Source organism: Rhinolophus sinicus, chromosome 3 (genome assembly GCF_057876585.1).
Source record: "Rhinolophus sinicus isolate RSI-liver-muscle chromosome 3, RSI-T2T, whole genome shotgun sequence".
Classification (NCBI taxonomy): Eukaryota; Metazoa; Chordata; class Mammalia; order Chiroptera; family Rhinolophidae; genus Rhinolophus; species Rhinolophus sinicus.
The window spans coordinates 127,691,306-127,717,882 of NC_142503.1; the positions used below are offsets into that span (position 1 = coordinate 127,691,306).

Below are 26,577 nucleotides of genomic sequence, written 5' to 3' on the forward strand. Positions count from 1 at the left end.
CCACACTGAAAAATGAACACGTTGATTCAAAGCAACAAGATCATCTGTATTTTATTTGCACCTTATTTGCAAATTGTTAATTTCCAACCCAGCTCCTTCAGCTCCAGGTTCCTTCTTTCCCATCTCCCTCAAATTCCCCAGATGTTCCCCCCCAAAAAAAAAAATTCGTTGGTCTTTGCCAAGGTAGACTCAGCCTTCTCAGCAGGCCTGCCCTAAGTCCTCAGGGGAAGTCTTTATCCAAGGTTAGAGCAACAGCAGGAATCCTCATAAGATCTCACCTTGACCTCAGGGAAGGCTGGATCTTTTCATAGGGCAGAACACTGATTTTGGCGGGGTAAGGTATAAGGTAAGCAGTATGAATAGGCAGAGGTGGGAAAGGCCATTTGATGAATGCTGGGACCAGACCAGGAGTTGGAGCCCAATTTCTGCCGTGGTGAGCTCTCTCCAGGTACTCAGAGGCGGGATGGGGCCCCTCCACCCACTGTCATTGTCTCCCCAGTGATGTAGCTGGCATCTTCAGAGCACAGGAAAGACACGATGCCTGCACATTCCTCCGGCTTGCCTATCCTGGGGAATAGAGAAAACAAGGAAGGGAGCAAAAATTAAACAGGCTACATACCCTGACTTGGCCCACAGGGAATAAAATTTGCTTAATCATAAAGTATCAGGTGATTTTTCAGGACCAGTGTACAAACTTACTGTCCATCAACAGGGTTATCATGAAGATAAGCTGTTATAATTCAGTATAAGCAGAAATACTGTACTCTGCAAAAAACCACTATACATTATATTCAAATAATATAGAGACACTTTGTTTTTTTAGAGAACCCAGGACAACAGAATCCAAAGTTATATAAACTGGGGAGCAGCTATTTCACACTTCAAAGAATTTGTTTCACATGTGTGCATATGAGTCAAGCATCAGGGAGTCCGTGAGACAGTAAATGGTTTGTTTTAAATGACTCCATTTGCGCAGCTTCAATTCAGTTTTTTCAGGGATCTATTTTTGTCCCTTAGAGTCAAGTTCATTTTGTGAGAATGTGCTAATTCTCAGTGTTTGTATCAGTGATCCCATAGTTAGGGAACATGTTAACATAACTGCCATAGAATGCTCTAGAGTTGGGGCCGACTGGATACTTTAAACCTAGATCTGGATTAGTGGTTCTCCCTCCCAGCTGCACACTGTAATCATTGGGAAGATTTATGCCCTCCTCCACCCTCTGCCACACATACACAAAAGATGCCCAGGTTCTCCCTTGAACCAACTGAAAAAGAATCTCTGGAAGTGGGGCCTGAGCATCTGGAGTTTCACAAACACCCCAGCGGATTCTAATGGGCAAGATTGAGAAGCATGGGGCTAGCTCGATCATAGGGGCCCTAGGATGACAATACACTGAATTACCGTTTCCCCGAAAATAAGACCTAGCCGGATCATCAACTCTAATGCGTCTTTTGGAGCAAAAATTAACATAAGATCCGGTCTTATTTTACTATAAGACCCGGTCTTATGTAATATAATGTAAGACCGGGTCTTATATTAATCTTTGCTCCAAAAGCTGCATTAGAGCTGATGGTCCGGCTGGGTCTTATTTTCGGGGAAACACGGTGTTAGTGAATTGTGAACTAGGCCTGCAGCTCATGCCTGACATCAGAATGGCTTTGGGAGTACTGGAGTGGGTCTGCCTCCTTAAGTAGGCCTTACTTGCATGTGTCCTTGAAGAACAAGATGGAGAAGCTAAAGACAAGAGAGTTCCTAGAAGCCAGAAGCTGGAGAGAGGCAGGGAACTTAGAGGAAAGGGAGCCAGACAAAGGTGCCTGAACAGTTCAGCCAGCCCCTGGGGGAAGAGACTAGTTTCCTTAGGCAAGAGGAGTTTTGGGATTTACTAAAGCTCTTCATTCCTTTTATTTAGATTGTAGGACCATCAACTTGAGCTTTAGAAACATGACTGTTTGTTTAAGGGGAACTAAAAAGGCATGTTGTGGTTTTGGTTTTGGCCCCTGGTGGCTAGGGATGCCCCGAGATGGAGGCAAACAGCCAACTGGAGAGAGGAGTCAGGCCTCTTCCAGAGCTGTGCTCTGCTGAAACCTGGGCACCTCTGTGTTTGGTTTTTACAATGGAAGCAGGCTCCTTGCACATCACGGTAGTGATGCAATAGTCATGAACTTGTGAAGTGTGCATGTTTGAGGCCGAAGGGAGCATGCCGTGTTGTCTGTGGGACCGAGACACTTGAGCTGTGGGCCGTGTGAGGGACCAGACCTTTCCATGTTGCTCCCTCCTAACCCTCTCTGTGACCCTTACCTTCTTATCCGCAGGGCTTGTTTTATGCTCTCCTCGTTTGCCTTGTCCTCCCACAACTGCAGGGAAAAGGGGAATGTCTTTATGTGAAAGAGGAGGCAAGGGAGGGGCAGAGAGGGGAGAAACTGCACGCCCTCACAACACTGGAGAGAAAGGGTGGAGAGACGCTCTCTCACTTCCCAGTCCTTCCTAGCCCCCAGGCTCTCCCCACTGCCCTCTTCTGTTTCATTCTTTTTGGGTTCTAGAGAGGCATTTTGCTGGGTCTCCCCAATTCCCATTCATTTAAGGAGATATGAAACAGCATGAGTAGAGTCTGAATTCCTCAGTTGCTAACACACACCTCAAAAAAGGAGCGGGTCTGGTCTGGACAGGTGGCTGGTAGGGAGAGGGACTCTAGAAAAACCCGGGGAGGGGGCAGGAGTGATTCGGTGCTCAGGACCCAGACCCTGGGCTTCCCCCTCCAGGAAGATACCCTGTAGGGGTCCCAGCAGGATGCAGGACTCCCCCTCCTTACCATTTGGCTGAAGTTAGTCTTGATGAGTCCAGGTGCCAGGCAGTTCACCCTGATGTTCCTCTGGGCCAGCTCGATGGCCAGGTTCTTGGTGAGGCCCAGCAAGGCTGTTTTACTAACATTGTAAGGGCCCAGGCCCTGGGGAAGGGAGAGACTGGGTTAGTCTCTTCGTTTCTAGTTCATTCTTGGTTCTTACTGGAAGACATACAGGGTAGTAGATAATAGGGCATCTCCTATAAAGAAAGGTCCCAGTTAGGAAACTGTCTTGTGGCTAAATTTCCCCAGGTTGTGGTTCATGGAAGCAAGGCACCTATTTTGTGGGAAGGGACTTGGTGGCATTCCAAAAGGGGACACAAACTTCTTCGAGTGACTAAAGGGCTGGAAAGCTGCAGGATTGAGGAAGGGGTGGAAGTAGCAGAGAAAGGGGTTCTTACTGGAAATGGGGTGTAGGCTGCTATGGAGGCCACAATCACCACTGATCCGCCTCTGGAAAAAGAAGAGAATGACTCTCTTCCCAGAAGAGACTCCTGCCCTCAGCCTGCACGGGGCCCATCTCACCCAGGCTCCCTCATTCTCTGTACCCTCGTTTCTCCATCTCTGGCACCACTGCCTTTGTCAGCAGGGCTGCAGCCTTCACATTGATGTCCAGAATCTGAAAACGAGAGGAGAAAAAGAAACAGCATGAGGGGAGACACCTGGAGAAGGCAGGACGCTAAGGAGTCATGATAGGGTTCCTAAGATCTGCTTGTTAGGGCCGGAGGAAATCTTGGAGATAATTTCCTGGGACATTACAAGTAAAGAAACTGAGCCCTAGGGAGAAGTATCTTTCACTGGCTTATTTAGCAAGAGAACGAAACATTAGGTTCGGGTAGGAAAGAATGGAGCCTGGTTCATCTTGTTTCCTAACCAGCCAAGTTTGATTTGGCCCAGAATGGACTTAAATCCTCAGGACTATTTTGGATTTGAGCTGGATTTTCTGTGTTTCTTCCAAGTAGGGAGAGCAGGGAATTCTATCGGTCTCCTGGACCTGCCGCAGAGTGGACGTTGCTTCCCCAAGGAAAATGTGGCCTGATCTTGGGGTCCTGGGGTGTTCCAGCACTCCTCTGGCTCCTGAACTTAGGGAGTAAGATGCCCTTGGCCCTCCAGGAAGGATTGTCTTGCTGGACATTTGTTGGAAAGTAGGATCCTGAGGCACTTTTTGGGGCAGCTGGGGCATAGGCTGCAATCGAAACCCCACATCCATAATGTAAAACAAATTTATGACCCTTGTTCACACTGTTCTAGGCGCTGCTGGGAATGGTCTCCTCCCATACATCCCCAGACAGACTTCTTATTTTGAAAAATTTCAACTTACAGAAAAGTTAAAATGGAAGTACAATGAGTATCCTCTACGTAGATCCACCAATTGTTCACATTTTGCCCCATTTGCTCTATCTATGTATTTATACTTTTTTTCCCCCTCAACCACTGAGAGTTGCATAGGTCATAATGCTCTAACCCTAAATATTTCTGGATGTTCTTTTACACACCACAATCCATGGTCACACCTAAGCAATTCAACATTGATACTAATGATTTTTACCTAATTTGCTACCCATAATAAAGTTTTTCCAATTGTCCCCCAAATGTCCTTATTTTAAAAGTCCAAGGTTCAATCAAGGATCAACCCTGGCATTTAGATTTGATATACTGTGATATTAAAAAACAAAACAAAAACACAAACTAAAAGGAAAATTACTTGGTTTGAAATTATTTTCCTGTGGTCTCTATTCAGACTGCTCATGAAAGATGTTTCTCTACTTTAAAAAATATCAATCAGGAACTGATTCACTGAAGAGCATTTGGGACTCTGGTCGCTGTCTGTGAAACACTGATAAACAAAGTATAATATTTTAGTATTCTTCAGTGTTGAGAACGTTACTGATGTCATCAGAATAAAAAGCAAAATCATGGGCAATCATAAAAAATTTAGCATTTTCAAATGATGTGGGAATACTAACCTCAGTAAACAAAGACAAATATTTAATTAAGGCTTTATAATTAAAGAATGTAGGTGTGTGAAATATATTGTGCATATAATGTAGTTATAAACACTCACATAAAAACCAATATTCCACACTTGATTTAGACATCTGGATCTCTGATTTTCTCAACATTGCAGTTAAGAAGAAAAGAGCACAGGTCTTTTTCAAAGGCTGTATGCTATGAAGCGGCAACTTAGGTCATTTCACTAGAATTGGTATTTCACTTAACTATCAGCTATTAGAGTTTTCCAGCTAATGAGAAATACTCTTTTTTTGTCAACTGAAAAGGGATGGTTGGTGTGTAAATTTAAGTGTATTAGTTATTGGCAGATTAGCTGCCATGTCTGCTGGAAATAAACCAGGTAGAGCCTGGATAAGTAAGGCTGGGTGGGGGTTGGGGTGTATGAAAGAAGGGGGCTAGTAAGGAGCAAATGGAAGAAGACAAAACTGGGGAGAAGCAGCAATGAAAGAGGGGGCAGGGAGAGAGGAAGCCACCCCCACTTGCCCTTCACCAGGTGCACTCCAGGTGTGTGGCAAATCGTAAGGATTCCTCATTCCCCACATTTATACTGCACTTGACAAATGCATTCTAAAAGCAGACTGAGTTTGTGCTGTTTTCTGAGGCCCTCCCCCTGCTGCGTTAATCCCTTCTCACCTTGTCCCACACCTCTTCGGTGACATCCAGTAGGTTTCCAAAGAAAGGGTTGACAGCAGCATTGGATACCAGGATGTCAACGCCCCCATGAAGCTTCACAGCCTAGAGAGAGGAGTAAGGTCTGAGTCAGGCTGCAGGTCACTTGGGGAGGTGCATTGCCCAGGTTAATACAGAATTACGTCTTAGGAACAAAGCGATGTCAAAGTGACATCTCTGCTTCTTGAAACATTGTTCTCCAAAGGTACCCTAAGTTCTGCTGCTAAACATTGAAGGGCATCTAAGTTCTTTGGCATCTTTTCTTCCTGACCCCCACTTCTTCCAAGGCTGTCACTGACCCTTTGCTCTTTATACTTCCTCTTTGGGGAGCTCCTTTATCTCATGGCTTTAGCTCTCACCTCAAAATCGATTTCTAGACTCTTCCTCCTTTCACACTGAGTCCCAGCCTCATTGCTTCAAGTGCTTACTGTCTGGTTCTCCTAGAATGAGTTACTATTATCTCAAACTCAACCTGTTCACACCTACTCGAATAGAAAGAGCAGTTTAAATAGACCCCCAGAAAGTTACCACGGGAAGGGGCCTTTAGGTCATCTAGCTCCATGTCCTCAGGGTGAAAGTGAAGACACAGGTCCAGGGAAGGTGATTTCTCAGAGACCTCCACCTCAATAATGGCATATGAGGGCCAAGCTAAGAACAAGAGGCCTGTTATTTTGGTCTTGAGAGAGGTAAAGTGATTTGCTCAGGGCACAAAGCTAGTTAGTGGTGGCAGAACTGAAGCAGGTCTGGTGAGGGAGACAGCAGCCCGGACTAGCAGTTCCATACTCACATGGTTGTAATATCTTCACATAGGTGGTGACCGGCACATGCTGCAGAAAGGGGTGGCTCAACAGAATCTGCCCACAATATGCCCCCTGAAAAGCTGATATGCGGCCCTGAAATCTGATTTGCATTTGCCCAGAACTGGCAATTTTGATGCCTGGGGCAAGCAGCAGCAAATAGGCTCTCAGTTGACTTTGTGCTTCGAGATTTGGTGCCCAGAGGGGTGTTATTAACAACGTGGACCATCTGCTCGCTCCATTTTAACTAATTATTCTTGCTAACTAGGTGCTAAGCTCAGTTGTTTCTGCACTGCTGAAGGAACTGTCACACTGCTGAAGCCCGAGCTGTCCACATGTAAATTTAACAAAACGTGAAATCACGTGATCTTTTAAAACCAGTATCAATGCTCTCTCACACTCTGTACATTTTGGTGTCCTGGCACAATGCCTCAGTCACCTGCCTGGGATCTGTGTGAGTCTGGCCTACAGATTTGTGACTAGGAAAGTACAGAATATGTTAGAATGTGATGCATGTGTGTTTCGGGGTGGGAAGATGGTGGATTGCGCCAGAATTACCTGGAGCACTTTTTCATTTCTGCTGTGCGTCTGTCCCCCTCTCCTTCCAGGCCTAGCAGCGCGCAGAGGGGAGAAGATTAATGAGAAAGGTACTCTGACTACCCAGCTGGTGTCTTCTAAGTCTCGCTCTAAGTTGTATGATCACTATATGAAAGTGGTTAAGAGTTGTTTGATAGGTGTATGTTTTAGAAAAAGTACAATAAAGTGGAGAAGTGGCTAATCTGGTTTCCGCTCATCACACCTTTGAGAAGCTTCGAGGAGATGAGGAGGCCACTGGGTAGTAACCATCCTCAGGGCAGCAGCTTTCCTCATGTCAGGGTGACGGCTGGCAATAGGCACCACACATTTCAAATTCCTAACCAGTAACCTATCATTCTCCATCCTGACATTGCCCCGAGGGTCATTTTTGACTCATCCTACCGTGTTTCCCGGAAAATAAGACCTAGCCAGACAATCAGCTCTAATGCGTCTTTTGGAGCAAAAATTAATACAAGACTTGGTCTTATTTTACTATAAGACTGGGTATAATATAATATAATGCCAGATCTTATATTAATTTTTGCTCCAAAAGATGCATTAGAGCTGATTGTCCAGCTAGGTCTTATTTTCACGGAAACACAGTATTGCCCATTTCTTAACACTGGGTTAGAAAAAAATCTTGGTTGGTTCCCACTACATGTCTGTTGGGCGTATCCATTCTGGTTCCACCACCACTGCTCTAGACCTGAATGACAGCAACAGCTCCCCCGCTGATGCCCCTGGCTCAGAGTCTTCTCTATGCCAATATATCTCCCATTGCCAGATTCTCTTTCTTTAATAACCATTTTCATCTTGCTCAAAACCTCACATGGCCTCTTCTTTCCTACAGTGATGTCTAACCTCCTTTGAGAGACTATGGAGGCCTCCGTGCCCTCTTTCCCATCATCTCTTGCACCAGCACTCCCGAGCCTGTGCTCTGCTGTGGGCTGACCTTGCTCCCCTCTCCCCTTCAGTCCCTCCTTAGCTGTTTGCTCATTTTGTAGGGTCATCTGGAACCCCATCCTCCATCTGTCCATCCCACCCACTCCTCAAGGTCTAGCTCAAGCTCCACTGCTAGGCCAGGGCTAGGTTAAATGGACCTGGTGGGGGTGAGAGGTGGTTTTCTTGGCAGGATGTTGGTATTAGGTTGCTATGTACATTCCATATGGCTAGTCACTAATCGGCCCAGGATCCCAGATGTCTCCCTTCAGTCTCAGGATCAGGGAACCAATCTCAGGCTCTGTCCAGCAGCCTATGCTAGGCAAGGTGACTTTCTTGGACTTATAGTTGGTTCTCTCTAATGCGCATTTGAGCATTCCCAAACGGTTCCTTAAAAATGGAATAACCTTGATTTCCAGTCAAGATGGCAAAATAGGTAAACACTGTGCTTACCTCCTCCTCTCAGGACCACGTCAATTACAACTAATCCACAGAACAACCATTATTGAGAATCACCTGAAGTCTAGCTGAACTGAAGCCCTACAACTAAGGACATAAAGAAGCCACCTTCCCTCTAACCACTATGCTGTACAACTGATAATAATATAAAATAATATTATTGAATGTCAAAATAAATAAAGTGTAAAAAAAATGGAATAACCTGAAGTCTACCATACCACCACCTATCATAATTTATCGTCCCCCTCTTCTAAGATTATTATCAAAATTATATGACCAAAATTATTTCTACCAGCCTTTCAACTGGTTAGTACAATCCCATACTTTCCATTCCTCAGTAGATTTTCCCTTCCGCTCCAGGGAATAAAGTATGTGCCCTGAGACTAAGGGAAGGGGAGCCTCCTTTGCCAGATGCTCATATTTTCTTGTGCAGCTGGGAGGCTGGCGCCAAGCACCAACTCTGACGCTGGCTTAGACACTGTCCAAGTGGGCACCCAAGGCCTGATGCGATACTAATGGGGAAATGCCGGGTAGTCTGCAGGCAGTTTGGAAGGTCTGGGTTGACTCACAGCTCTTTTCTTACTGGCTTTGGGACCTCGAAATGTTACTACACATTTCTGAGCAGAGTGTAAACAGGGAGAATAGTCCTTGCCTTGTTTGGGTTGTTGTCAGGTTTAGAGATAACCAGTATAAGCCTCTGAACAAAGTGAATGGCACACAGTAGGTGGCTGAAACATGTGGCTGCCTCCTGCAGGTTTCTAGGGACTTGGCTCTATAAAGAACAGGCGATTGATTATTTATTAGCTCACTGGTGGGAACATCTATTTTGTGATTGTATTTACCCTTCTCATCTGCCCAATTAGATTGGAAACTACTGGAGAACCAGGACCAGCTGTTTTTTGGGGGGGTGCCCCAAGAGCTGATGCAGGGTTGAAGCATTAGAGTAATTTTTGATTCTCTGAGTGGGATGGGATGATTCTTGGAGACATAACAGAAAGGGTACACAATAAAAATGTGCTGGCGGACTGGTGTGGGTATGCAGAATGCACTGTTATGTTTTAGTTAATAGTGCTGGCTTGGATCGCACCAATGTTGTCCAGGGAAGGAGGCTCAGGCTGGCTCCCTTCTGCTACCTCCTGGCTCTATGCCCATGTCCTTGCTGCTCACCGTGGCCACCAGCCGCTCCCGGTGCTCTGCCTTCCCCACGTGGCACACGATGCCCGTCACACTCAGCCCCTCCCCCTGCAGTGTTGCCACAGCCCGGTCCACATTCTGCTGCTTCCGGCTGCTGACCACCACATGGGCCCCGTCCTGCGCCAGACGCCTGGCGATGGCGAAGCCGATCCTGTAGGCAGAGAGATAAGGACTGTCAGGCCAGTACAGGGAAGAGGTTGAGAGCATGGGCTGAGAGTCAGACTGCCTGGGCTTGAATTCTAGCTCTCCTTCCCTATGACATTCATGTGTCTGTATTATGTATCAAATAGGGCTAATGGCACAGCCATGACCATACAGATGGACATGCTTAGCATGTTCTGGGCACCCATTTACTTATGTTTTTTATGGTTTTGGTCCTCAGACTAGGATCCCAGGAAGTGATATCACCTTCCACAAGTCTCATAATGGGTGACAGGCCCCATACCCTGTAGGGACTGAGGGGAGAGAAATGTGCTACGGGTAGAGCAGCAGCCACGTCTGTGACTGAAAGGTCTCCCTCAAAAGAGTCCCTGCCTCCAAATATCTTCCTTACTAGTCTATATCATTTCAAAATTCTGTCTTTAGTTATGTTTTGGGGTGCATATGAAAGGGTGGGTCTCTGGTTAAAAATGTAAATTTTTTACATACATTACTTCACTGGAAGTGACGGTTACACCTTTTGCAATTGTAAGCTATTAGCATTTTGAGTACATTTTAGATTTGTGGAGAGCTGGTGTCTAGCTAAGTGCTGTGGGAATGAGAAGCAGTATAGACAAGAGTGGTGGGTGAGAGACAGGCTGGGCAAGGAAGGCCAAAATGTACTGAACTAAACAAAAATCTGGATACATGGGCCTTTGTGTCCCCTCTAGGTAAGGGGTATGGTTCTGGGAGACTTGTCAGGGTGCCCAAATGGGGAGTCTGGAACATTTCCATAGTCGATGGAGGCAGTAGGATAGGATTTTTGAAATCTGGACTGCCTTAGATTTCCGGTCTGCTGATCTTCCTAGACGCCAAGTGGGGTAGGTTGACTGGGGCAACCCAGGGCACTCGGAGACCGGATCGATGGGGGCAGCACTGAGGTGGCGCAGTTGATCCAGAGGGAGCAGTGACATGACACTGGCTAGGGGATTCAGAGGGGCTGCAGGCCAACCACGTGGTTCCTTTCTTCCGGGGCCAGACTGGCAGCGTGTGAGGCCTGAGGACACGGTCCGGAAGGCAAAGGACGAGTTGTGAGTACCAGTTTCCGGAGAGTGGAGGCCTCAGCGACTCCCGCCGGGGTACTCACCCATCGGTGGAGGCCGTTACTAGGGCCACCTTATTCGCGAGCGGGTCCCGGCGCGCCACCCCGGAGCTGGCCATTCGCACCGACTTCCACGACCGTACACAGCCGCCCAGCAGCAATCCCACCTTCTGCATGGCGCCTTCCAATCGCGCAGGCTTCCTTGGCACCCCGGGGGAGGTGACCGTAGGGCTGACTCCCGCCCCGCGTCCTACTCAGGGCCCGCCCTTGGGCTGGACCGCTCCTCCCGCTGATCGCCGGCCCCTCGCCCCGGGAGCAGGCTGCGGCTGCGGGCGCCCCCTGCCGGCGCCTGGCCGCCCCGCCCCGCGATCCTCTGCTCTGCCCCGGCTGGTGTGGGACAGGCTGTCAGTCCAAGTTTCCTGTGTGTCCCGCACCCCTGCAGGTACCCGCAGATTTCCCCGTACCCCTCCTTCCACATTTCCTTGCCCACGTCATTTTTCTGGGAGGTAGAGGGAGCTTTGAGTTAGTTGCTTTTGCTTCGCAGACCCTCAAGATGGACCCCCTTCTCCAACAAAGTCTGGGTCTAAGTATGTGACAGCCCACAGAAGGACAAATGTTTTGAGATTGCCAATGGAGGTGTGGTCTCCGCGGAGTCATCATATGAGCGTCTCGGGTGAGGGTGGAGGAGCCTGGGATAGAGACCTGATGGGGAGCAGCTGGGCTAGGCCTGCCACTGCCTTTCATTCTGGCTCAAGGTCTTGTCCATCCTGACTGACAGGCTTGGAGGGCAGACTCTGATCATTGTGGTAACCAGTGTGCGGGGATAAAAATCCTGGCAGGACCTGACAGGTTCCGTTACACCCTCCACCCTAAGAGGACTCCCCCACTCTACAGGGCCTAAGTGGTAGCAAGGAGGCCGGAGGGTCCCCCAACCAATGGTGGAAATACCCAGAACTCAGGAACACTCACTTCTCCACAATCACCTCCTCCCCGGGTCTCAGCCTCCATCCCAGTTCAATGAATGTTTGTTGAATGTAAAAGCACTTTATAAACTGTAAACTACTAAACACATAGAAATTATTGCCAGCATAAAGTAATTATTATTGCTGCCACAGGCTAGACTATTTTTTTAAAATTTTTTATTCTATTACATGTATTAAACAGTGGGTTTCCACACATGGCATTTTAAATAATCCAGGCAGGGGGAGAAGGGAGGGATGACACATTTGGAGCTCCCTTCCCCCAATACATACGTATATACATTTCAGCAACTGGACAATCCTGTCTCAGAAGGAGGAAGCAAGAATCTAAAAAAGATGGGGGAAGCCCCAGAAGAACAAACAAGATTTATTTCCCCGACCCCTTTTCCCCAAAAAACACACCCCTCCACCTTAGTGGACTTAAGTGGTATCCATCTCCCATTCCTTCCCAAATTATGGAAATAGGGTTCTCACCAGAATAAGAGCACTTAGAATAACACAGTAGGGTCCCCTCACCAAAAAAATTAATTAATTAAAAAAAAAATAATTTTTTAAGCCCTGGGATAACAATAGGGCATTACCTCCCCCAGAGTAAACAAACTCGGGCTGAGGTAGGCAAGCAGCTTGACTGAATATGGGACCCTAGACTAGAGAAAAGGATCCGTTTACTAAAATAAAAGCTGCTGGGGTATTGAAGGAAAGCACCCTTGCCCAAGTTAGAGCATTTGAACTACGGTTGTGTGGTGGTAACAGGAAGTGCCGGTGTAAGGGTTGTAACAAATCACAATAAGAGTCCTGGGACTCATAAGCTAAGTAACTTCAACCAAGTAAACATCCTTAGCAAAATGCGAAGCAAGGAAGTCCTCCCTCCAGATAAGAAACTGTAAATTCTGGGAGGGGTCCTTAGTAGAATTGGGACGGGGACAGACTTGGTTCATGTCTTCTGACCCCTGATCCCCAATCTCTGACCCTAGTAACACTGGATTTTTGATGGCCTGTAAAACCAGGTCAACAGATGTCTTTCGTCCCTTTGGCATGGTCAAGGGATGGCCACCCCAACTAGGGCAGCAGGGACCAGGCCAAACGGGTGAGACCCCCTTTAGGGGTGCTGGGGGGTGCATCCTCAGCTCGTGTCTGCATCCAGGGGTCCAGCCGGATCTCCTCCAGTGAGGGTCGGGCAGAGGGTTTGGGGGCCAGGCACCAGCAGATTAGGGCACAACAGTCTGGGGACACAGGAGCAGGGAAGTGAAGCTCAGCCTGCAGAATCTCCTGGTCCCCTTTGAAGGGAATGTCCCCACACACCATGTCATAGAGAAGGACATGGCTGGGAGTGCATGGTACTGCCACTCTGGGGGGCTGTAAGCCGTTGTCCCCTCAAAGTCAGTGTAGGGTTATCATGAAGCAGGGCACCAGAACCAAATCAATGAGTTTATACAATCCCGGCGGAGGTCGGTCAGGATGATCTCATCCTTGATGTGACAATGGACAACTCCACAGGCATGGCAGTGCTGAACGGCTGTAACTACCTGGGCAAAGAGGCAGTGGCTTCAGCCTTCGCCCAACGGACCCATTCCTTTTTCTTCTTCTCGGTGTTAGTCTTTTCATTAAAACAAGATGGTAAAAGCAGATGGATAGCTTGAGAAAAGTGTTGTTCGTTGGTGAAATCCACCGTTTGGCAACCCTATGTCAGTCCCTACAATTAGAGGAGAGAGAATACTAGTCTGTGAAATTCAGTTTGTCGGATTGCTGTTTAATAAAATTCATACTTACTAAAGATTCATTTAAGTATATGTGTAGGTCAGCTGATCAACTAAAAATGGATTTCAGCATCCAAAAGGGGGTGTAAAGGGTAGCAAGTGATATAACAGTGTGCACTGGATTTATAGCATATTCCTCACTGAGAAGTTACCGCTGTGGTACTGAGCTTTGGCACTCAGCACATCCTGATAAGATAAGAGAGCTTAGGTCTAATTTTCCCCATATCTGGGGAAAACTGACTCTCTGACTGGTGCCCCTCAGTCTGAACCTCATGAATTATTGACAACAGAGGCTGGATAGCATGACACTACTCTTCCTTCTTCCCCGTTCAGAGCTAATGTACTGTGGGAACCCTTCCCAGCACTCTCCACCTCTGTGTGGGGCTGGGGGGAGGGTGTGCAGGAGGACGGAAGTAGGGGTTCTCAGGGCTTTTGGTTCAAAGGGACAGGCTTGCAGGGCAAATTTGATCTCACTTCATCTCCAGCTCAGAGGTGAGCAACCAGATCCAGGAGCTGAGGGTGGGGGAGGGGGAGGGAGACTATACCTCAAAGAGCAAAGGGTTCTGGGAAAAGAGAATTCTGTCCTGGGAGCTCTGTGATCATTGGCCCCTCCTCATCTGGGCAGGGTAGATATTGGCCTCTAGCATAATTTCTTTTAGGAGAGCAGAGGGGACATTTGGGAGGGTATCTGTGAACAAAAAAGGGTAGAGGGGCGGCAAGAAGTGTGGGAATCTCTAGCTCCTACTCCATATCAAGCTGGTTTGCTGGAGATGGGGGTAGGAAATCTTTGGGGAAAATAATTGATCATGTCGGAATCCCTTTGAAATGGGAACTTTAATATGCAACGGGATTGCTCCCATATGGAGGCGGTACCATCTGCAGGTCTTGAAGAAATGCTTTTGTGATTGAGGACTACACTCCCGTCTTCTTCAAGGGTGACTGTGGTCCAGAAGGAAATTCCCCTGGGGTGGAATTTATATCTTGGGTTTTGCAATAGCCATCCCAGATTGGTCATTGATTCATGCATCGTCATTTGACATAGGTCAGGAATGGGCAGTGTGGGAGGGCTGGGGATAGCAACTCTCATCGAACACTTACTAAGTGCTAGCAAATGTTGGGGGCTTTCTATGACTTTATTGAATATTTCCAATCCAGTGAAGTAGGCATTTTTATTTCCATATGTGAAATCACAGTGAGTCATGACAACCTGACCCCCTGTCAACGTTGAATAGCTGTACTTAATTTTTCTGACATTGTTGGAGAATGACAGTTTTCTTAGAAATTAATTTACTCTGAATTGGAATTTTACTTTCAGCACCAATGTGTTTTTGTTTTAATTATTAAAAATCTATTCTTTAAATTATAAAAATAACACATGTTCATGATTTTAAAAAGAGACAGGTTATAAAGTGAAAAGTAAAGGTGAAAAGTAAAAGTAGGTAAAAGTGCTTTCTTTTACCTACTTCCCATATAGCTCTTGGTCTTGTGTATCCTTCCAGAAATTTCCTATGCATTTTTCACTTAAAAATGTTTCCCATGAATGGAATGACACTATATATACATACTGTCCTTCAAATTACTGTTTCTTTTCTTTTTTCCTTCCCACCTTCTTTTGTTTCTTAAAATACATTTTTGAAGACTATTCTAAGTGGTACACAATAGATCAACTCTATTCCCTCTCCCTTTAAAAATAGCGGCACAATATCCCATTGCGTGAGTATTCCATCATTTATTTAGCCAGTCTTCTACTGATGAACATTTAAGTAGCTTCCAGTGTTTTGCTATTTTCAAACAATATTACAGTGAACAACCTTGGATGTATATATATTTTGTATTTGCTGCAAATCTGTTTGTAACCTGGGTCAAATGTTTTAAATCGATGGCTATGGTTGAATTACCTTAAAAAAGATTTAAGCAGTTTTGTTGGAATTGTTTTTCTACAGCACATTTACCTGCCGCCTTACCCTCTGATACATAGGATGTAGACTGGTTTAAACTTAAGCTTAGTGATAAGTGACGGAGAGTCCACGGGGAGTCCACGGGGAGTAGACCATGGGGAGTAGTGGGTCCCACTGACGTTTAGCTTGCAGAACTGAGGCATTCTCAGTTCTACCCACGTTTGTCATTGAGAATGCCAGCTTAGCATTGTCAGAGCATAATGTTTTTAAACAGAAGATAGAAATCTGGATTTTACTATGAAATATTTGATTTTAAACTGTTGACAACTAATTTACTTAAAAAAAAAACAAAAAAACACCAAAAAGCAACAAACCAAGACTGTGCGTGGATTCTGTAGGTGCCAGAGTCTGACACAATCTCTGCCTATTTAAATATAATGAATTATTAATTTTGTGATCTATTGCTCTATCTAGACTCTCATAATTCTATTTTATGGCTTATTCAATTTCTGGTTTTTTAATTTTTCCCCCCGATGACCCTGTATTTAGATAGTTTTTGTGAACACCATTTTTAGAAATCATCCTTCCAGTGTTTGTACAGCTCTTTTTCAGGAACTCTGTACAGCAGCAGGCAAAAGGTTCTTAAAGACAGGCTACTCTTTTCCCTCAGGCCCAGGATTGCTTTCTTTTTCTGTGTTTGGAAAGGGGTGGTGGTGGTGGTGGTGGTGGTGGTGGGGATGGTGGGCTGTCCCCCAGTTTATTTTCAAGTAGCTGTTGGCTCCATCTTGGTTCTCAGCGCTCTCTGCTGCTGGTTACTTCTGGGAACCCCAGGATTACAGTCCTGGTGTGGTTTGCAGATAGAGACTGAGATACAGGGACAAGATCATGTCCCCAACTGTCCCCAACTGCCTATCCTTTATTGCTCATAATGCCATTGCACCAAGAAATTCACTGAAGAGTTGGGGGTGGATGGAGTGAATTACAATGTAAGGGAACGAATCTCCTTACAGGACACCTAATAAGACTTCCCATTGGGTTCTTTATGGGCTCAATCAAATTCCTAACCCTGTTTTCAAAATGGTGATTTCCCCTCTTTCCTCCCTCAGAGACAGACCCTGTGGCAGAAGTGGAGATGCAGATAGCAGCTTAGATCCTCCTTCTGGAAGGGACTCTCACTGGCTGCTGCGAGTCTGATTAGCTGTCAGCCTCCAGCTGACAGTAAACTCCTTCTCAGGATGGCTCCAGCCAGTGACTAAGCATGATGGTGGTCCATGGACCTCATCATTTTTGCCCGACACGGGTCTCCTCTAACAGTCATCTTTGCTTTGGAGCTTCCTGTTGGGCTGGTGTTTGTCAGATCTGCGTCACGTGGTCTAACAGTTCCTCCTTTTCAATCCTGCTTCCTCCCCTTTCCTTTCACAGGTGTTACTCTGACTAAAGCTTTGGACTCCTAACTCCAACCAGGCATCTACTTTGCTGAGGACTCACTGACAGTCTCCTTTCTTCAGAATCTTTTCCATGCAAGACTATTAGCACACAGGGGATGTTCTCCCCAAGGATTTGCCCTTTCCCACAAATCAGAGCATCAGGGCTTTCTGAAGCAAGAATCCAGTCACTACAGTTCCTGCCAGATTGGGTTATTCGATGGGGGGCTTTCATAGAAAATTGAATGGTGGGCTTTGGCAGTCTAAGGCCAGCACAACAGCACAAGTTCAGTTCTGGAGCTCCATGTTTTTCTTTGCAATTTCTCTGCTAAGATAAAGTGAAGAAATGTACCCTCACCCCTCCTCAGATATTCCATTTTCCTGTGAGGAATTTCTAGATCAATTGAGCACATGTGCTGCGCGCGCGCACACACACACACACACACACACACACACACACACACACACACCCTTCCAAGAACCAACTGCAATTCTTAGGGACAATATAGTCTAAATCCACATTAAGAAAGAAAACTGTTTCCCTAGAGGTGCCAGCCAGCTCTCTCTGGAGATAACATTTGCCACTGTTATGCAAAGCAGTTTCAGTTCTCCAGTCCTGCTTTTAGAACAGTGTAAGAGGCTGATGGTATGAAATGAATCAGGCCTATCATAGACCTTGCCAAAGGACAGACAGAGCAGTCTACTTCTGAGGGCTCTGTCTTTGTTGGGCTAGATCAAATTCTTGAGCACTCCTTTTAATCTCTGTAAAGGAAGTGGGGTAGTTTAAGAATTTATCATCCTTATGCCTCAAGCAAACCCTCAGGTATGAAGGGAATGGGTGGGTTAGTCCTGGTTACAAATGCTCTGCTCATTCATTTTGAATTAATGACAGAGGGTTTGTTCTTACGTTTTGATATTTCATTAATAACAAAGGAATCATACAACACACACTTTCTGCACTTTGTATTTTGAAAAACCTTTATTTTGAAGTAATTATAGTCTTACAGTTATTGTAGACTCAAAAGTAGCACATGGAGTCCAAATGTCCCCTCCCCCCAACTTCCTCCAATGGTGACATCTTACAGTGGTGACATCTGTAGTACAATGCTAAAACCAGGACATTGATGTTGGTGCAATACTGTTAAACTGGACTAAAGACCCTATTCAGTGTTCATCATTTTTTATGTTAATGCATTTGTGTGTGTCAGTGTGTGTGTGTGTGTGTGTGTGTGTGTGTGTGTGTGTGTGTGTGTCCTTAACTTGTTGGTATACCTTGGAGATCTTTGACTAGCAGGCCATACAGATCTACTTTTTTCTTACTCCTTCTTCACTATCTGGGGCCTATCACTTATCAGTCCCCTATTAAAGTCCACTTTAGTTGTTGCTGGCTTTCTCTACTACATATGATGTTGCAACAGCATTTTTGTACACATAGGTAGGAGAACTTGTACCAAACCCAGGTAAATAGTTGAAAAGATGGGGCAATTTTGATAGAAATTGCCAATTGACCTCCAGAAAAGCTGTGCCCTTTTCCAGTCTCAGGGAACATTCCTGAAGGGCAATTCAGGTGATGGGTGATGGTGTCCATTTCATCACACCCTCATGGCACTCAGTTTCACCAACCATTTTAATTTTTGCCAATCAGGGTGAAAAAGTTTTTTTATTTGAACTTATTAAGATGATTGAGTGTTTTTTCAAATGTTTACAGGTAATCGTATTTCTTGTTTCATAAACTGCTTGTTCCTGTCCTTTGTCCATTTTTATTGGGTTGTTTACATTTTTCTTACTTATTCTTATACATTCTTTATGAGAGGAAACTACCCATTTGACTGTTATGTGTTGCAAATATTTTTCTCAGTATGACTTTTGAATTTATATCTTTTTAATGTCATGTAGATGTTTTAAATTTTTATGGAATCAGTTTTATTTATCTTTTCTTTTATGGCTTCTGAGTTTTATGTCATGCTTAGAAAGGCCTTTCTTACTCTAAGAGTGTAAGAAAATTCATGTTTTCATGTAGTTATTTAATGTTGCTAGTGTGTGTGTGTATTTAAACATCTGATATTTGTTCTGGTATAGGAAGTGACATAGAGATCCAAGTTTATTTTATTTATTTATTTATTATTTTATTTTATTTTTAAAGAGAAACTTATGAGTTTATTTGAGCCAAACTGACGATAATTGCTGGGAAGCAAAATCTCAACAGACTGAGAAAATGCTCCCAAGTTTATTTATTTTTACCAAATGGTTATCCAGTCAGCACGGTTTGAGTTACCCCCATGCCTTGATGTCTTCATTATTCCTATACATATCTGAGCCTATTTCTGGATTTTATTTCATTCCACTGATTTCTGTCTGTTTCCAAGTCAGAATTTAAATAGATACTGCAAAAAGGAAAAAAAAAGGGGGGGGGGGACAAAGTACCATAAAATAATTTCAAATAAAATAACATGGCAATTCAGAGGTGGGAGAGAGTATCTTTAATTTGGGTGGTCTGGAAAAGCTTTATGAAAGAGGGACATTTAAGACAAAGCTTGAATGAAAGGCAACATTAGTCAAAGGGAATAAAGAGCAACGGCATAGAGGCAGGAGGTGGTGAATATTTGTGTAGATGCCCATTGGATCTCTGCAAAGAAATCCATACCCAACCACGTGTGTTTTTATGCATGGACATCTTGACTATAGTCAAGAGCACACAGAAATTTTTGTATTACTCTTTTGAGGCATTTTGAGGATATATTTATTTGTCACAATAGTTATAAATTGAGAACCTCCGATTTTCTAGCGATGTCTGTGTCAATTCTGGTTTTTAACACAAGGAGCAAAGCTGATACTATTATTCCCATTTTAGGAATGAAGAAAAGCCTCCAGCAGGCTAAATAACAGCTTGTAAGTGGCTGCACTGAGATTGAAATTCATGACCAGCAAATTAAAACAAATAAAAATAAATCGAAACACAACACCAGAATAGGAAACATCACAGTCTAGCACTCGTTAGGGGTTTGCAGCAGGTGCTGTCCCTGCTCTGTTCGTGTCACCTGGGATCTCTTTACCCTCTCTGTGCGCACCAGCTGAATTCCAGTCCGAGTTCGTTCCCCAAAAGCCAGCACATTGTTGGAAGGTACAGGAGAGCCAGACGGGCCTCAGAATTTGTGTCCCTTCCCTCCCTCCACAGCCCTTAACCAATGACTAATGGGAACAGTGATAGACACACTTCAGCTCTTTTGTCCTCTGGTGGGGATGACTTTGAGGTGTGCACAGTGTCCCCAGGCCCTCTGTGGGAATGAGTCACAATTACCCTCTATACAATTTAGCTTGATGTCGTACCCTTACTGAGTCACTTCTTGGTCCAATTTCCTCACTCCTCTAACTCTTTTCCCTGGAAATATTTCCTAATAAATCACTTTCACATGCATCGTCCTCTAAGCCAACATTGTTTCAAGAAATGTGTTTTAGCTATGTAGGCGTGTGTGTCTGTGTGTGTGTGCCTGTCTGTGTGTTTGTGCATCGGGTTGCTATTTAACATGAATTTCTTACTGTGGAGCCAAAAAGTTAGAAAGCCACTGTCCTGTACCACATTAAATGGTCTCGTTATTTGTGTGTAGTTTGGTGAGCTAGAAAGTTTCCTGGATGCCCCAGAATCAGAACTGCATCAGATTGCCTATTTGAATACAACGATTTAAAATATATCCAGTAAAAATGTATTAGTCATGGGTCTAGAGAACACCATCAAGTTTGACACAATTGGCTAGGCTATTCTTTGAACTTCTTTGGGCAATCAAGCCTGTAAAATAGCTTTCTTTCTTTCTTTTTTTTTCATAACTCAGAGGGGCACCAAGAAGATATTTTATTATTTTTTTAAATTATTTTTTATTTTTCAATTATAGTTGGTGTTCAATATTGTATTAGTTCCAGGTGTATAGCATAGTGGTTAGACATTTATATAACTTATAAGCCTGCCAAATAGCTCCCAAAGTCCAGATTCCCTTTTGCTAAGGTTGATAAGTGTGGTATAAAGGTCATGATGGTTGGCTGTTAATTTTTTGCAGACTAGCAGGAATAGGAAGCCCAAGCTTGCTTTGCAGCAGAGCCAGAGGATGTGCCTGCCCACAAGGCAGGGCCGTCATCCCAGAGCTCTGACCCTCAGCTTGGCTTAGATGGAGAGAGGTAGGGTGTTCAGAATTGCTCTGCATTAACCCCCAAAGATAGTGCAGTTAAGGAAGGGAAACATAATATACCACATAATCACTAACAACAAGTGAGACCTAGTAAAGCTCAGGCAAGTCTCTGTTGGTCAGATCTATGGGGATCCCCGGGCAAAGCCTGCCTACCAGAACCTATGGGGGGCCCTGAGTGGAGGTATAGAGCACCAATTCCCAAAGTACGATGAGATGAAATTGGAAGGCAGCGCAAAGGAGAGGGAGAGCAAGATACCCATCTTCCCAGGGAGACCATGGGAGTCCTGCCATCAAGGTGTCAGAAGATCCTTATTTGTCAGGACATGATGTAAGATTGGCCGCACATTTAGAAAAGAATAAAAATATGTTGAAAATCCAATGGAATGGTTTGGAACAAAAGGACGGATGAAGATGGCTGTGAGTTAAGAATTTATAAGGTCTCTAATACTGTCCCAGGGAAGAGCCATGCTTTCTGCTAGACATGGACATTCTGGTTACCCCGGAGGGGTACTGCAGTGTGGGGGTGCGTGCTCAGAAGCACCGTCAAGGTCTGGGTGAAGGATCCTTCAGCACCAGCGAACTCCCTCTCCTCTGATTCCAGAGCCACTCCGCTGCTTCCCGATTGTTCTCCAGGTAGGAGGTGTGGATCAGGGACAACACCTTTTTCCTGACTGGAAGGGCATGTTCCCCACTGAAACTTAATCCGTTGGCATTTGAGACTTAATCCATTTCATGTGAGTTCCCCCGGGTGTGGCTCTCCATGTCCTTGGCTGACCAGTCCGAGAGCCACTTCCGGGGTCAGCACCCTGTGAGGCCTCGCCTGAAATGGGCAGTCAGATCTCAGGCTCCAAGACCACAAAGGAGCACCAGGATCCTGCCAGAGAAGATCCTGAGGCTGAGCTGAAGCCCCGGGGGTAGGCAGTACAAGCTGATTCCTGACTGACTGTTGTTGAGACTGTAGAGTCCAGCAATAAAGGCTGTGTGCATATGGGGGTGGAGTGAGAGAAACCTTTGATGCTAGGGAGCAGAGCAGCGATGGAAGGGAGATGGGGGTGTCAGTTTTGACCCCAGTTTCTGTTTTGCCCATTGTTGCTGGAAAGTTAGGTGAGAAAGAAGCCTTTGGGCTCTGTCTCCAAAGGAAGCTCTGCTCAATTCCAGCGGTGGCGACGAGAAGATCGCTAGCTCTAGATTCTATCTCTGTCCAACAGGGTGAGGTGGAGTGGCTCCTATGAAGCACAGTGGGTTGGGATGTGGGGGAGATCCTTGGCTCATAATGCACAAGTATTAAATACTTTAAACTTTATTATATTCATACAGCACTTTCACATACATTTTCTATTGTAATTGTTGCAAGGATACACCGATTTCTCCTAAAGTAGATTCTGATTAATCAATGGTATGCTGATTAAGCATCTGTAAGAGAAACACTGTGCTAAACATTGTAGGAGATTAAAGATTTACAGCATACATTTAGTCTTTGCACTCAAAGAATTTACAATAGAGCTGATAGGACATGTCAGTGAAACACCTAGAAAAACAACTGCTACAAACAGTGCTAAACTAAGTGTTATTTATCCACCTCCCACGTCCTTCCCACCCTTCTATTGCATCTCTCCACAGGGAGGCTCAACCCTACCTCAACTGGCAGGATGGAGGCACTTGGTAGGTAAACAAGTCTTCCCTCCTGTGCCCCGCCCACTCCTTATTCTATGGGATTTATTCCCTCCTCTCTGTACTGCCTTCCCACAGGGCTCAATGTGAGTGGCTGGGAGTAGGGGTTCATGTGGAGATTTCTCTAGAAAATGGATCCTGCAAAAGTAACCATGCTCAGATGAAAATAAGTTTGATTTCTCCAATCATCTTCTGTTAAAATTGCATGAGTTTGGTGAGTTGAATGGGTCAGATGTACCTTCTTAAATTGATAAGCACCTACTATGTCTCTAATATGCAGAAGAAAAAGACCATCAGGAGACCTGGGTGTGGCTTTCTTGGGGATCCTCTGCTTGCTTTTCCGTGTTCCTCACTATGCCTTTCTACCCATATTCGTGAAATAAACATTTCACACCATCTTGTGCTAATGCTTGTGTACCATTCTAGAAGCATAACAGATACAAGTTAATTTGTTACATATAATAGATGCCCTAGGGCATTAGGGCTTAGTTCTCTCATGGAATCCAGACTGAGAAGGGCTGCTTCAGACCCTACTCCAAAGGTCTCAAGTATAATAAGACCTGAGTACCCTCCTTTCCCTGGCCTGCCTCAGTTGCCACAACTGACCCATAATGACTTCTTGAATCATGAGGTTTGATAGTGTTGAGTCATTTGGAGTTCAAAAGAGACCAGAGCCCTGTGGGTGGTAGTATGTTGACTTGTAATGTTATTAGATACACTAAGATCTAATATTAACCTAGACTTGGAGGGAGGAGAAGACTCTCAAACTTGCTCTCTCCCCCATTTCACATCAGGGAAGTCAGTAAAGCAGGGAAGCTTGGAATGACCATTCGTTTGAGTAATGACTTTCCTCTGTAGTATGGAATTGAAAAAACTCAGTTCAAAAAACATGCTTTAGGTCTTGTAAACAGTGATAAAAACGGCAAAGGTGAAGAAAATATGCCTGTCCCATCGGATACATAAATTTAGAGATTTTATGATTTGGCAAGAGGAGTCAAGGTGTTGCGTAAACCTGGAACTTGACAGTATTGAGGGGAGGATGGAGAAGATAAGGTGCCTTGAGCTCCTCAAGACAAGAACGGAAACCTGTTGGGACAAAGGAGCACAGAAGCCTGGGGCTTCTCCCGTCCTCACTTCCCATATAGTGCCGGGCCGAGAGGAGGTCTGGGAGATAATGTAATGTTGGAGCTTAAATGTTTAGGAAAGCATTTTCTCTGAGTCAGGCTGGGCCTGGACATTGCCTGACTCGTGTATTTTGGAAGTTTCCAGGAGGATAATAAACTCCTCCAAGATCCTGATTTCTGCCCTGGTTGGAACAAGCACAGCTAGTTTTCTTGGGTCCTGGCAGGCTGCCAGAAAAACTCCATTCTACGTTCTTTGCCACTACCATGTACTGAATCCTGCTTAAAACCCTTAACTTCCCCCTTTCTCTAGTGTCCCTTCCTTTCTTCCCTGCTGGATCCAGAGAGGATGGGAGGTGGCATGCAAGCTTGCCGTACTGCAACCCTAGTTTATGAAGCTGTGTCTCTATATAAAGACCCACTTCCTTAAGTTTCTAATGTCACCCATGGAACGAAAAAATTCATTCTTATTCTAGGTTAGATCGCCCTGCTTTATGTTCTTATGCACTTCTCTTTTGAAATATCTATCATTCTAAAGATTGTTTATTTAGTATGTGATTTCCCAGATAGATTGTGAGTTCTGTGGGATCAGGGATTGAGCGTGCCTTGCCCACTGCCATATCTATCACCATGTACAATGCAATCATACTGGGCCTTTCCAAGAGGGAATTCAAAACAGGAAATTGATTACTCAGGAATTGGACAGAGGTGACAAGCTGAATGGGCTGATGAAACAACCAGATATTAGTGACAGCAGGAAGCTGCTACCACCACAAGGGTACGAAGGACACAGGGAAGGGATAGTGTCATCAGACTCAGAGGCTGAGGCTGTACTATGGCTGGGACTGCCAACGACTCTGGATGGAGGGGCTGCCTGATGGGGAGCTGGAACCATTGCAGAAAATGATGCTCAAAACAGAGAGGGGGATGGAAAAAATAATCTGGCTTCTCCTTACTTCTCAACCTCCTATCTCTTGTTAGTGCCTCCCCTTGGCCATCCCAGCTGAAAGATAGTTGGCAAAGATAAACAGGAAGCACAGTTCTCAGGAGAAGGGTAGTGAAAGGATCTGATAGCAAACAGGCAGTGACCGATACAATATGAACTAATAAATATTTGTTGCTTCCATGAATGAATGGGTGTATAGACATGCATTAAATATTGGCTGATCAATAATTTAAAGTAGCCCTACCATTCACAGCCTGTCAAAACAATTCCATCCCTCACTTCTCTGCCACTCCTTACCACAGATGTCTTCTTGAGACACAGTTTGGACAATATAAATGAAGTGTAATTAAAGTTCAAAGGAGAGACAAGAGCCTGGGGGCTAGCAACTTCATTCTGATTAACTTTGTTCTGAAAGATTTGAATTAAAACTTTTTTCTCCTGCTGGGAGTACCCAAAATACTGGTAAAGATGTAGGCCATTTAATATTGCCCAGTTTCACATCCCACATAGTAGTTATTTTGGGCCTCAAATCTAACAACTGCAGGGATAGCGTGCCTCAAAATGACACAAGGTAAAGACCTAGCCTGTCCCTCACAGGCAGCACCTTGGTTGGGGTTTCAGGTCACTGGTGGTGCCATCTGAGGCTGCCATCCCAGGTGGGTTCAGGTGCCTGCAGAGAAAGCTGCAATTCCACAGTGTGCCCACCAGAGGGACACACACACACACACACACACACACACACACACACACACACACACACACACACACAGAGACTGGGCTGAGATGTGGCCTTGACTGCGTGTGGGGTCTCCTCCCAAGTATCTCGTGTGTTGGAGCAGATCTCAGCGAGCAGAGGCTGCCCTGATTCCAGAGGGAAGAATTGCCCATTCAATTCTCTCATTTCCCCCTTCACTGGTTCATTTTACATTTCGTAACAGTTGATTTGAAAAATTTACAAATGGGGATATCAAGAATTTTAAGAAACAAAATCAAGTGTGTGTGTGCACAAACACATATGTGTGCATTTTGAAGGCAGGGTGGCAGGAAGTGGGGAGAATTCTGGTCACATCAATTCATTCCTAACCTGCAGCTTAAATATTATTTAATGTAGAAATTCAGAACTTGAAAAAAGAACTTGGAAATAATTTAGCATCCCCCTTATTTATAGATAAGGAAACCAATGTAGCCTTTGCTGCTTGCAAAATGCCTGGAAGGTTCAGAAATGTTAGGAATGCAGTTAATAAGTAGACTTATTAAGGGGTTTGTGGCAAGATTTTATTTCAGCATTCCATCCTTGCTTCCCCTTCCCTAGGCCCAGCCTGAACCTTAATAGCAACAACAAAGCACAAAAAGGCATTTTTTTAGTTTACTAATGAAAATGTTGGCTCTCTAGTTTGAATCCCATCTTTGGTCTTTGGATTCTTTCTAGAATCTATTGAACTAGAGGATAGAAAAATCTGACATGGTAGGAAAATTATCCAGGAAGATGTTGGAGTGAGTAGAAACTCAAACTCCTAATCACAAATGTTATTAAAATCAGTCAGAAAGTCTACTAAAGAATTTTCAGCAGTATAGCAGAGATAAGCCACTAAGGTAACTAAGGGGAAATGCATTCAACTCAAAAAATTAATGTGGGCTCCCTGACAAAGCACCACTCAAAAAAGACCAAAGAATGTACAGAAAACTTTATTTTAATTAATCTTGAAAAAGAGCAACTGCAGGGAACCACACAGAATTCAGAAAATGGTTAGAGCCTCTTTTCAAAGAAAGGAAGTGGACACTATATCCTTTTAAGTGAGAGAAGGTCAGAATAAAAAAGAATGAAGGTAATGATCATTGCAAAAGACAAACTGAAAATGTTTAATCTGCACAAAG

At 44.8% G+C, this 26,577-nt stretch overlaps 2 protein-coding genes and 1 pseudogene across 4 annotated transcripts in view; 1 reads left to right on the forward strand and 2 right to left on the reverse strand.

Annotated features, from left to right (window-relative positions):
• The window catches only part of LOC109458300 (dehydrogenase/reductase SDR family member 2, mitochondrial-like), a 104,397-nt gene that overhangs the window by 3,018 nt on the left and 74,802 nt on the right, over window positions 1-26,577 (forward strand). The gene's annotated exons all lie outside the window — the stretch shown is intronic.
• Window positions 26-11,018, reverse strand: LOC109436123 (dehydrogenase/reductase SDR family member 4). Of its 2 annotated transcripts, XM_019714446.3 has the most exons (8): window positions 10,773-11,003; window positions 9,461-9,638; window positions 5,487-5,588; window positions 3,389-3,459; window positions 3,242-3,293; window positions 2,811-2,945; window positions 2,300-2,355; window positions 26-567 (listed from the first exon to the last, which is right to left on the reverse strand). In XM_019714446.3, the coding sequence occupies exons 1-8, from the start codon at window positions 10,901-10,903 to the stop codon at window positions 453-455; spliced, it is 840 nt and encodes a 279-aa protein (XP_019570005.1). In that variant the 5' UTR covers window positions 10,904-11,003; the 3' UTR covers window positions 26-452. The 2 variants fall into 2 exon arrangements, with proteins under 2 accessions (XP_019570005.1, XP_074184141.1); XM_074328040.2 differs by lacking the exons at window positions 2,811-2,945; window positions 3,389-3,459 and having other exon boundaries at window positions 10,773-11,018.
• LOC109436088 (serine/threonine-protein kinase pim-2 pseudogene) lies at window positions 11,150-13,278 on the reverse strand (annotated as a pseudogene).

Bases quoted from the DNA above. Each gene is read 5' to 3' on its own strand.
- LOC109436123 (XM_019714446.3), bottom strand. From the start codon at position 10,903: ATGCAGAAGGTGGGATTGCTGCTGGGCGGCTGTGTACGGTCGTGGAAG. The intron at 9,639-10,772 runs GTGAGTACCCCG...CTCTGCCTACAG, and splicing joins GTAACGGCCTCCACCGATGG to GATCGGCTTCGCCATCGCCA. The intron at 3,294-3,388 runs GTACAGAGAATG...TTCTTTTTCCAG, and splicing joins CCAGAGATGGAGAAACGAGG to AGGCGGATCAGTGGTGATTG.